The following is an 11,735-nucleotide window of genomic DNA, read 5'->3' as shown; positions in this document are numbered from 1 at the left end:
AACAATTAAAGAACCCCACAATACAGTATAGTTGGTATTTAGCAAAACTACAATGACCATTTGTGTGTCCCTATATGTGTCTTGCAGCCTACATAAACTACAACAGTCAATTTTTTGACCCATCTTTCATGGTTCCGAAAAGGAAGTAAACCCACGGAAGATTATCCCACGTAAGGAAGATTATCCCACGTAAGGAAGATTATCCCACGTGCAGACAAAGATCGGATGTAAACTACTACGTATCAAACGATATCAATTGATTGGAAACTGCTGCGTATGGGATTTAAAAGCTTCCGTAAAGTCGATCTTTATCAAAGTTGCTCTTTGATCTCTATTGTCTCCACGGTTTGCCCTGTCAAGGTGAACTGCAAGTAAATTGCGACATCGTTTGATAACCACAGAACTATAATGATATAGAGATCACCTTTTATATCACATCTATTGTGTCCTAACCCGACATATTGCTACATGAATCGTAATACATAATAATGCTTCCCAACAGAAAGTCGAGGGTTTGCTTGGTTCTCTAGGCTGGGGGGTTAAAATCTTTATTTTAAGTGTTTGATACTTTGCCAGCCCTTTCGTAAAATTACTCTTATGCATACCGGACACCTTTAAATGAAGGTTTGAAGTATTATTCTCCACAAAAGCATATGAAACGAGAATAATTAATGATAAATGAAGATTACTAAACGCACAGTACTGGTGCACGTTGATTAAATTCAAAATGGCGCCCGCATGTTAGCCGTGTAAGCAAATATTCTTCGCATATAGTCGGACGGTGTGCCAACTCTGCGAATTTATAACTACGTGGAGATAACATAGATCGAACTATGAGATTAAAACTCGCCATTTGACCCGGTAAACGTGAACCATTTTACGATGTTTATGGATACATAGATTCCCATGAGTTATAGCGGACTCTCCTTTCTCTCGGTGGAGCTTCACAAAGGGACTACAGTCTAGTATTACCAATTTACTACGTATTCCACAAGGTAGCCTGGATATACAACACTGCATCACCATAGGCAGCCTACAGGACACAATTATATAGAGACAGAGAATAGAGTTGGCTTCAAACTGAATCACTGTTAGTAATACAGAAGCCAAGACGGTGCAACTAATAATATCCGCGGAAACAAGCAAAACTCTCCACGGCAACGTACCCGTTTGATCTCAATGATGTCCTCCTGGCTAGCACTCACGTGTGCTGTGTTGACGGTTCTTATATGCAATACTTCTTCATTTAATGTTGATTCAATATGTGGTAAGTTTCTCGTTCGTTCTTTCTTTTTTTGGTAAGATGTACGGTACATTGAATTACCCGTGTGTGTAATTACACACTGTGAGCTCCCACCCGCCACCACCGAGCTTCCACAAACTCCCTTACCCTCTGTTAGGCACACAGTGAATAATGTACCCAAACTTCGACCCAAACTATGATACTCTGATATCAGCCTGAGAAAAAAAATCGAACTTTTAAACCTATCGTATCCTAGGAGATGGAAAGTGGTCACCCCCAGCCCCCCTTTGCAGTCAAAACAACACTGAGTGCGAAGGGCTTATGGGAATTCTCCCAGAAAGACACCTTGACATTATAAACACCCACCAATATCCAATATTTCTCCGGGCCACCTTATTGATCCCAGGCCCTAGGGTTGTAGTTCACCGATACCCGCCCCCCCCTTCCCCCGCCCCATCATCTCATCAGATCCGGTTTTGTCTGCTCAATGGAAGTAAGTTCAAAGAAACTCATAGGAAGGTAGAAGAGAGCAGGAATTTCACAAAAGCTGATTAGGTATAGGCTATAGTCTACAGAAATGAATTATGTATGTCAAGGTCTGACAAGGAAGGGGACATGTAGATATATATATATATATATATATATATATATATATATATATATATATATATATATATATATATATATATACCAGATGTGATTAAACCAGCGCCCTCTGTTATGTCGGCCGATCTTCCTTCGGGATAACTGGTGTTTTTTGTTTCCCGTATATATTAGGTATAACATTTTCTGACATCGGAATGTACCGTTAAATACCGCGAGTCATTTTATACTGCTTCAGTTCATCACGGTGGGTATGGTATAGAAATATTATCAAGTGATCACGTGGTTATGTCGCCAATTTAATTAAAAACTTTCGTCTCTCCAAGTCCAAAGATTTCCTCAAGTAACTCCACCTTCTGGAGTTGGTTTGATCTGCCCCCCCCCCTTCACCCCCTTAATTCATTCTTGTTTTTCCGGAGGGCGAGAAGGGGAAAATTGGTCGGTTGTACCGTAACGTTGAAACCATGACACGATTAACTTCCTGTATAATACTTCGACGAGTTCAATCGGTAGGTCATACGGGGTCAGATGAAAGATATCATGATCCTATATACTTTCATTTGTTCTTTTTCTCCTCCAGGGTTAGATACAACGCCAAAATTGGTAGACAGATTAGAAAACGCCAGAAGTGTGGCGACTAATTGGCTTTCGAACAAAAGGGAGCCCGGTTTCGGATGGTCGCTAGGCAACACCGCCTCTGCCGTGACGTCACTTCAGTTAGTCAACCAATCGTGGGTTGCAGACCCCTCATTAGATATGCGACTGACCATCAAAGAACTTCAGCTGGAGATTCTATCAGTTCTTTCTCGATCTGAGAGGTTTGTTGCAAGAAGATTAACTAATAGGTTTGCATGCTATATAAAAGTTACAATAAATACAGGGAAAAAAATAGAACAAGAAGAAAAAGAAAAAATTGTGGCAAGGATATTCCGGTGGCAGATAAATGTGAAACTTTTTGGTTAACCTTCGATGATCTCTGGTGGTTTAGAATTTCATCATCAACAAATCAACTATTGTTGTCGAAATAATAGTTTCCATTTATGAATAGGTGAGGCTAAATATTATATAGAAAATCATCAAAGAAAGAATATATATATTTTCAGCTGAAGTACCGTGATAAAAATCATTCACTCTGTTGTTGCCAAATGCATTCAGAAAATACCACCAAAATTTGAAAATTCATATCTCCGCCAGACAAGAATGCTACTCTACGAGGATGTCGGTTTCACCTAAATATGCCCAAAAAAAAAAATAATAGAAAAAAATTACCAGCAGTTTTACTAACCAATTAATATCAACCACTGACTGACCGGATATCCCTTTAATAACAAACAAACACACAAAATCTCCATATTAATTTAATTATATCACCGCTACTCCCTTTCATCTCACCTCGCATTCTTCTGTCTAACTTTTGTTTTACTCATTTGAGTCACCAAATAACCCAGCTCTCTCTTAAATATGCCCTCAAGTCATTTATAGGTTCAGTTATAACCCCCTGAACAAGATCCTGGTAGGAACGAAATATCAGACTTTCTTACATTCATGTATAGTTATAATAAATAGAACTGCTTAGGCCTTTCTAAACCTTTCCTATTTTTTTTGCCAATTCATGAAGTGTCCCTTAAACTTTCACGAGGTCTGTTTGTTTCAATAAACTCGTGTGCTTTAAAAAAATATTATGACTGTTCTTTCTATCACACCCTCTCCCTGCCCCTTGGTTTTTTGCTTAACCCTTTGGCAGGTGCAAATTTTCAGTTGTGCATTTTCCTTGATTTTACGTTCGTTCATCTCAGTCGCATTTAACTTGTAATTTCACTGCATATATTAGTCAAACAGCTACACTGTAAGACAGTCTAGGTAAGACAGTGTATTGGGAAGATAGTGTAAGACACTGTAAGACAGTGTAGGTAAGACAGTGTAAGACACTGTAAGACAGTGTCGGTATACAGGCAGTGTAAGACACTGTAAGACAGTGTAGGTAAGACAGCGTAAGACAGTGTCGGTATACAGGCAGTGTAAGACACTCTAAGACAGTGTAGGTAAGACAGTGTAAGACACTGTAAGACAGTGTCGGTATAGACACTGAAAGACACTGTAAGACAGTGTCGGTATATATACAGGCAGTGTAATTACTTTACAGACAACGCAGAAGAAACAACCGTACTAAAGACGCGTGATTTATAGGTGTGTTTATTGCGACGTGACAAGCCAATTATATGTCAATTATAACTCAATGCATAATTAAAGAGAAAGAAAAAAACCTGTCCGCAAACTGTTTATTAGTAAAAAAAAAAAGAAGCCTTTGTATAGGTAAAATATGTCAAAGTCAGAAGGTCTGAAGCTTCATTCTTAGCAGGATCTTCTTCAGAGGCTAACTAAAGAAGATATTTCTAAGATCGGAACGACAGGCCCCTCTAACTTTTACATATTTGCCAATATATAATTGAGAGCAACAACTTTGTCATGTACGGGTTACTTGTCTGTTTAGACATATTATGTAAACCCGATAGTACCGAACATGCGTTCCACTGTTTGTCAGCAACATTCATTGTGTGTACTGTTATTTGTAACGGTATACTCTGACACAATCTATCACCTTTAATTTTATAGGAATATTTTTTGTCTCCAGACCTTTTTCACTTATAACTCTGTGCATTCATGTGGATGATCGGTATGATTAAAAATTATGACATTATAATTATTCCAGAGTGGGTAGGTGTTGCCGATTGGTAACGGTTTTTGTTTTTCCGGGGTCACAGTTTTTATACCGAACTGATTTTATAATGGAAACGCTGATATTCTTACACTTTTGTTTTACAATTTTGCATTGTAAAAATTAAATTTCTTTCCGGATTTTTGTGATTGAAAGTTAAGTGTTTAGACTGGGGGGCGGGGGAGGGTGGACCCCACTCTCCAAAAAATAAAATAACATTTTGGATGTGAAATGGGGCATTCTTAGGCATATTTCTATTAAATTAGAGCAATAATTAGATCTACACGCCAGGTTGTTCTAACTACTTTCCATTGTTGTGTGTGGTTGGAAATAAGGGGCGGATATGGGGTAGGAACCGAAGCCCGGACCTTCCCCTGACGAGTCCTCCCCCCAAAGAAAACAAGAACAAAACCGGTCGTGAAGTGGAATGTTCTGGGGTTTACATCATGAATAATGTATAATTATGTAATTTAATAAAAATGTGTAAAATAATTCTGAAGTTTCATGAAACTATGCAGTTCAGGATTACACAATATGATAGCTTTCATTACAAATAATTTCAATACCAAATCAACTTTCTCGTTTTTTTAACTTCTCGCAGGACGTTAATCCCAAATGCTAAACACCTGACCAAGCACCACAGAGTCACGATAAGTCGGTTACCGAGTTACGTCATGGCATTACATGCCACCTGCCACGATAATACCGACTTTCACGGTATCAATCTCATCTCTCTACTTGAAGATTACATGAGGCAGATTCGCAAAGACGTCCTGAACGATCACTATCAACAGGCTCAAGGTATACTGGCGATGTGCAGTACTGGGCATCGCGTGAGATGGCAATATGTAGAAGATTTGTTAAATCGCCAACGACCGGATGGTTGTTTCCATAAACCGTGCTCCAGTGTTTGCACGAACGAAAGAATTGGTAACTATACTTTTTTGTCTAAAGTCAATTAACTGGGCAGTATAGTTTGAGTTGTCCAAAGAATCAACTTTCATTTCGGTGCAAAAATCTCGGGCAGGTAGTATCAGCCTCTTCAGTAGGAATATTGTTAGCATTCGGTATTTTTTTGTTAATTTCCAGAAATTAGCAACCAAATGCATATCCTTTGCCCCCCCACCCCGTGTATAGGCTACCGGTCGCCCTACCCACCCGTGCCACTTGAATGTGGACATTTGAGTTCGCGTGTTTACAGGACATGACTATAGTGGTGTCCCATCAACTCAGGATTTTCAGGCTACGGGCCTGCGTTGACTTTACTATATATAGTCCCTGATCAACACAAATCAGTTTCCTTCATTCTCCAGACACTACTTCTATGGTGCTCTCTGCATTTACATGTGTACACAACACGACATCGTTTATATCCAAAGATGACGTACTGAGAAGAGGAATAGATGGAGCAGCAAACTGTTTGTTTAACTCCCATGAAAGTCACGGTAGTTTTGGAAATGCGATTAACAATGCTCTTGCCTCACAGGTAAGTATATTAAGACAAAAGATAAACATAATTGATGTAAATCTTTACAAGACACAATAACCTTTGTTTGATTAATAATAATAATAATAATAATAATAATAATAATCATAATCATAATCATAATCATAATCATAATCATAATCATAATCATAATCATAATCATAATCATACAAAATAATAATCATAATAATCATAATCATAATAATCATAATCATAATAATAATCATAATAATAAGAATATATAAGAATATACGAGAAAGATTTATTGTTGCTTATACAAGGTTATTATGACTTTAGGCACAATTAATTCTATTATCATGTATACCATTTAAAACAAACCACTGCTGTTAGTCGAAGTGGTTTTTCTATAACACTTTAAATAAATGACCCTTTAAAGAGCTGAGAATAAATCAGTTAAAGCGACTGGACTATGTAGTCTAACACACATAACATTAGCTCAGTTCCTCATATACAACGCAAAACTCATAGGGAAAACGTAAAACGTTTATGGCCTCGAATGACACGTTTATAAAGGTGTTACAAGTTAAATGTCATCCAATGGTGTTCAAATGTGTATATGAAATCAAAAGAACATGCTTTGGTTTAGTTATTAAATTATAAAACATTTATCATGTTTGTAACATTTGTAGATTTTTATATTTTTAAATTATACATTTAAATTAAATTATATATTTTTAAAATGATAAAATTTGTAACAATTATAATCCAAAACAATGGATGATCATTAACGCTTAAGGTTGCACTTAAGGCTCCAAATAAATAGCATACTTTAAAGGTGAAAATCTTGACAACCAGAATTTTTTTATTTAAAAACATTTACTAACACTCATTTCTGGTTTCCCGAAAGGGAGTACTATAGATTCACTCTTACCAACCTTTCAAAAATGTGAGGGGACCCGCGGATTGCAAAGTCAGCAATTAACATTTCGATCAGATTCGTTTAACACGCCAGTATACAGAAGCATTGTACTCAAAGCCGAAGCCCAATGTGAATTAATGAGGTCGCACATCCGGAGTCTATGTATGATAAGTTTTTCAATGCTACCCTCATATCCTTTTCGGGATACATTTCATATATTCTGTAGTTTTAATTCTTGGTCTTTAACATAATTATCAAGACTGCCATTTCCCCTTAAATTATTCTTTAAAACAGTACGTTTTCCAGGCGTTTGTCACAATGTTGATATTTTGTGTGATTTTGACACCAATATTGAAAACGATATTGGTTGCGCCACTAGTCTGATGTTATTATCATTGCTTTCCGTGCAGGCGTTACTTTCGGCAGGGGTTAGCCCTTCCAGATGGGACTGCCACGCCACCGTGACGTCAGTTATAGACTCAATGCACGAAGACGGCCACTTTGGTAGCCTAGCAGCGACGATTCACATTTTACCCCTGCTAGCTGGTCGTCATCACAGCCACATTAAAGAGTTAGAATTTGCTTGTCCAGAAGGTAAAGCTATATATATTTCATTTATCATACGAGGGGCTGGGGAAGGGGTTAGGGAGGAGGGAGTATGGGGGAGGGAGTAGGGCGGAGCCTCTCTCCTGAAAATGCTTGGCACCAAGAATTAGCTGCTGAGAAAACTTTCGTCAAAAGAAGGTATACAAAGTGGAAAATCTTATCAGGTTCCGTGCCAGGGCATTCCTTAATTTTATTGATGTTTTGTTATGCATTGCTAACTCATATCATATTTCATATGACCGATATTTGTCTCCAAGTTTCCCTTTTCCGGGGAAGTTTGAATCGTACACTTTGCAGTTTGGTCAAAGGTGACCAGCACCTTATGATATTGATCATAGTATAATCGGTGCTGTCAGGGGCGTAGCGAAGGGGTTTTTGTTGGGGGGGTGTGGAGAATTTGATTTGCCGACGGATCTGGAAGTGGTGACTGAAATGGGGGAGGGGTCTAAGGGGAGGGGTCTACCCCCTCCCCTTTGGCAATTTTTTAGTTTTGAAACGTCCTTAGATGCAATCTGGTGCATATTTTAAGTCAAATTTGATTTGCCGACAGATCTGGAAGTGGTGACTGAAATGGGGGAGGGGTCTAAGGGGAGGGGGTGTCCCCCTCTCCCTTTGGAAAATTTTTAGTTTTGAAACGTCCTTAGATGCAATCTGGTGCATATTTTAAGTCAAATTTGATTTGCCGACGGATCTGGAAGTGGTGACTGAAATGGGGGAGGGGTCTAAGGGTAGGGGGTCTACCCCTCCCCTTTGGAAAATTTTTAGTTTTGAAACGTCCTTAGATGCAATCTGGTGCATATTTTAAGTCAAATTTGGCACGGAAGAAGCTCCCGTTCTCCTTTTCTCTATTCAGCTTTCCTTCTTTCTTCCCCTTCCGCTCTCTTCACCTTTTCTCCTTTTGCCGACAGTCCCAAAATTTGCCGCTCGCTACGCCCCTGGGTGCTGTGGCCGAGTGGATAAAGGCGGTGGCAATAACTGTCATTGATTATTATTATATTGATAGTATAATCGGAATCAGTAGACTGATTCGCATATTGGAACTATATAGTAACACAACTGTTAAGTCTGCTCAAATAGTCACCAAATTTAAAATAAAATCGTAAAAACATTTATTTTTTTTGCATTTTTCATTAACCCATAATCATTAAGTATTTTTGTTGATGATATTTGAGGTTTTCTGTTTCTTTCACAGATTACTTCGAAACTCAGAAACCAAGTTTCCGGAATATATTACCTGACGAGGAGGACACCATCAACGTAACGTTAGAGATACAAGATGACACAGGGAATATTTACCATCGGTTAGAGGGCGCTAGTGGAGAATCCCTTTTGGATCTTATGTACCGTATGCAGGCGCTTGACGTATATTTCAGGTATATTTGTAATAGCTACGCCCCTCCTCAATTAGTCCCCCTCCCCGCCCCCGCCCGCCCCATAATTAGAAAGCTGGCATAAAAGTAATCGAACTGTCATGAACAGATGTATACCATCTAGGTTACTTGGTAAAGAAAACCCCGTGAGATGTTATCATTGAAGTAACTGTCATTTCATACTTACCCCTTCCTCAACCCCCTCCCCTTCCATGCATTCACCCCTCCCCTCTCTTGCATTTTCAACTCCCCTCTCCATATTAAACAGAGACACCATATTACACTTTCTTCCCGCTGTAACTTCAACATGATCACCTAAGTTCCACTAAGGTTACCCATCACACCTCTGGAACAATACGGCCAATCGAGTAATCAAATTCCATCCGGGAGGCGAGGGGGGGGGGGGGGGTTGGGAGCGAGGTGATCACTGGTGAATGAGCCTACCGAGGTGTACCTTACTTCGGGAAGATAACATTACGTTCGAAACCCATGATACGTTAGTTTTAAATTACTTTTGACGTTACTGTCCCAGGGATCGTTCCAGGATTTAAGGAAAAAGGAAGAGAAATAAGTGGACCTGTGGTTGTTGAAACAGAATCTCATATAGGGGGTCTGGTGGTCACCTTCCAGAAAAAAAACCTAACCTTTAAGACGTGAAGTGTTGCTTTTCAGTGGCATGTGTATATAGGCTATCAATTCGGTATATAATGAGGCCTACCACACGAAAGTTGCACCCCCACCCCACACGCGCGCCCCAGGAGCTTAAATATATGTACAAGTTCGAGTGTAAAATCGAACGGGCATGTACACGATGTACAAGGACCAACCATGACTATAGATTGTATTGCAACAGGTTGACCGAACCCCCTCCCCCCCCCCCCCACAAAAAAAATCAGCTTGCTGAGACTTCTTTTTTACCAATTATCAGGTATTTTGACTGCTCCTCCCCAACCTCCCCTCCCTCCCCCCAACCCCTTCAATTATTTTGAGAGATGCATTCAGATGATGTGTTAATGAATTAAGACAAACGTCTCCGTGAGAAGCAGTGCTGTGAGGGTTGTATCAAGGAGTTGGTTACAGTAAAATAAATTTTCAAGTTGATACTGACTGACCTTGAGTTATAACTTTCTACCATAACAGTAGACAATATCTACGTACTTTTTAATTATGTGTTATTGTTAGAACAATTTACATTGTCAAATAAACATATTTATTCAGTTAATTAAATCCGTCCCGATAAAATCAAATTGCGTCACGAACGATTAAACTGTCGGGCATTTACCTTACAGCTTCGAATCTGAGATGACCGAGTGGGGAGAATATATAACCAGCATTAACGGTATCGCAAGCGACCAGGACGGTTATCGAAGTTGGATAATCGAACAAATCGTCATGAAGCAACCGGTTTGCGTCGATAAAGGTAAGACAATTTAAAAACGGTACTATGTGAACCTCGGTGTAAACATCATGCACACATCCGTCTTGTCATCAGGCGCGTAGCAAAGGGGGGGGGGGGGGCGGGGAAGGTGGCAGCCGCCCCCCTTTGAGCATATTTAAAAAATATATAAAATGTTTTTATGATATCGCTAGTAATTTCAAACTAAAAATGCTAAGATGCAACTTACAAGGCCTTGGAAGAGCCATTTCCAGCGATCTGGGAGGCATTTTCAGCCAAAATTTTCTTGTACGCTTCGCGCCAACTCATGGTGGCGCTCCGCTTGGATAGTTTGCAATGCCGTATCTACGGCTCTGATAGTTTGCCTACACTTTCGCCCCTCCCTTGGCAAATTTCTGGCTACGCGCCTGCTTGTCATCTCATATAGTTGACCCTATTTACCACTCCCCTTCACCTCCCTTCTCTCCCCAAAGGCAAGAATTGTTTCGTTCTTGTATTCTAATTTGAGCAGTTTGCTGTAAATGCTAATTTTTGAAGTTAATTTTTATGTCTTCATTTGTTTGTTCGCTGTCCAGGTGTTGGTGATATTCATCCTGAAGATGGTGACCATTATAAGTGGATCCATCGAGGCTGTACCTCCGAGAATGATATCGTACCGACTATTGAATGAAACCGGTTTACCGGGGAAAAAACACGTTGCCAAATATGTATGTTACTTAATAAAGGTTTTGACGAAATAGTAAAAGTAGGGTACTTTAATGATTTGAAAATGATTCAATTTTTTGCCGTCTTGAATCACATAAGTTGAAACATTGCCAAATTTTTTTTCAACTGTTTCATAATTATTTTTAACCAATTCTGAAGGATGCTTTACTCTGAAAACCGAATCAAACTTATTAATCTTTGGTTGAAATTTGTAGAATATATGCCTATGTATTGCCTTTATTATAACTTTCAAGACAAGAATTCTGTATTTCAGGTATAAATGAGCAATTAAATGACTTTTCAGTTTTAAGTGGAAACCGGTTTACCGGGAAAAACACGTTTGACAAATATGTATGTTACTTAATAAAGGTTTTGACGAAATAGTTTAAGCACGGTACTTTAATGATTTGAAAATGATTCATTTTTTCCGTCTTGAATCACATTTCAAACATTGCCAAAATGGTGTTTCAATCGTTTCATTATTTTTTAAACCAATTCTGAAGGTTGCTTTTTCTCTGAAGACCGAATCAAAGTAATAATTTTTGGTTGAAATTTGTAGAATATGCCTATGTATTGCCTTTATTATAACTTTCCGGACAAGAATTCTGTATTTAAGGTATAAATGAGCATTTAATGACATTTTAGTTTAAGTGAGTGTAGTCTAAACCATTAAACTTCAAGTAACTGACATCAGATGCTTTCTACACGTGATCTGCCCAGTGCCCATGCA

The 11,735-nt window shown here is 38.8% G+C and overlaps 1 protein-coding gene across 3 annotated transcripts; it reads left to right on the top strand.

The window, feature by feature from the left end:
- The first annotated feature begins 811 nt into the window (after positions 1–811).
- Positions 812–11,392, top strand: LOC139981231 (uncharacterized protein CG3556-like). 3 transcript variants are annotated; one of them, XM_071993453.1, is made up of 9 exons: positions 812–1,267; positions 2,427–2,691; positions 5,164–5,492; positions 5,876–6,048; positions 7,339–7,522; positions 8,727–8,907; positions 10,194–10,324; positions 10,876–10,985; positions 11,336–11,392. In XM_071993453.1, exons 1-8 carry the CDS (start codon positions 1,180–1,182, stop codon positions 10,968–10,970), a joined length of 1,446 nt encoding a protein of 481 aa, XP_071849554.1. In that variant the 5' UTR covers positions 812–1,179; the 3' UTR covers positions 10,971–10,985; positions 11,336–11,392. The 3 variants fall into 3 exon arrangements, with proteins under 3 accessions (XP_071849554.1, XP_071849553.1, XP_071849556.1); XM_071993452.1 differs by lacking the exon at positions 11,336–11,392 and having other exon boundaries at positions 10,876–11,231; XM_071993455.1 differs by lacking the exon at positions 11,336–11,392 and having other exon boundaries at positions 815–1,267; positions 2,427–2,664; positions 10,876–11,217.
- The last annotated feature ends 343 nt before the right edge of the window (positions 11,393–11,735 follow it).

The sequence above is a fragment of the Apostichopus japonicus genome, chromosome 15 (genome assembly GCF_037975245.1).
Source record: "Apostichopus japonicus isolate 1M-3 chromosome 15, ASM3797524v1, whole genome shotgun sequence".
Lineage (NCBI taxonomy): Eukaryota > Metazoa > Echinodermata > Holothuroidea > Aspidochirotida > Stichopodidae > Apostichopus > Apostichopus japonicus.
The sequence above is the reverse complement of the archived record's forward strand: the minus strand, read 5'-3'. Positions and strand labels throughout refer to the sequence as shown.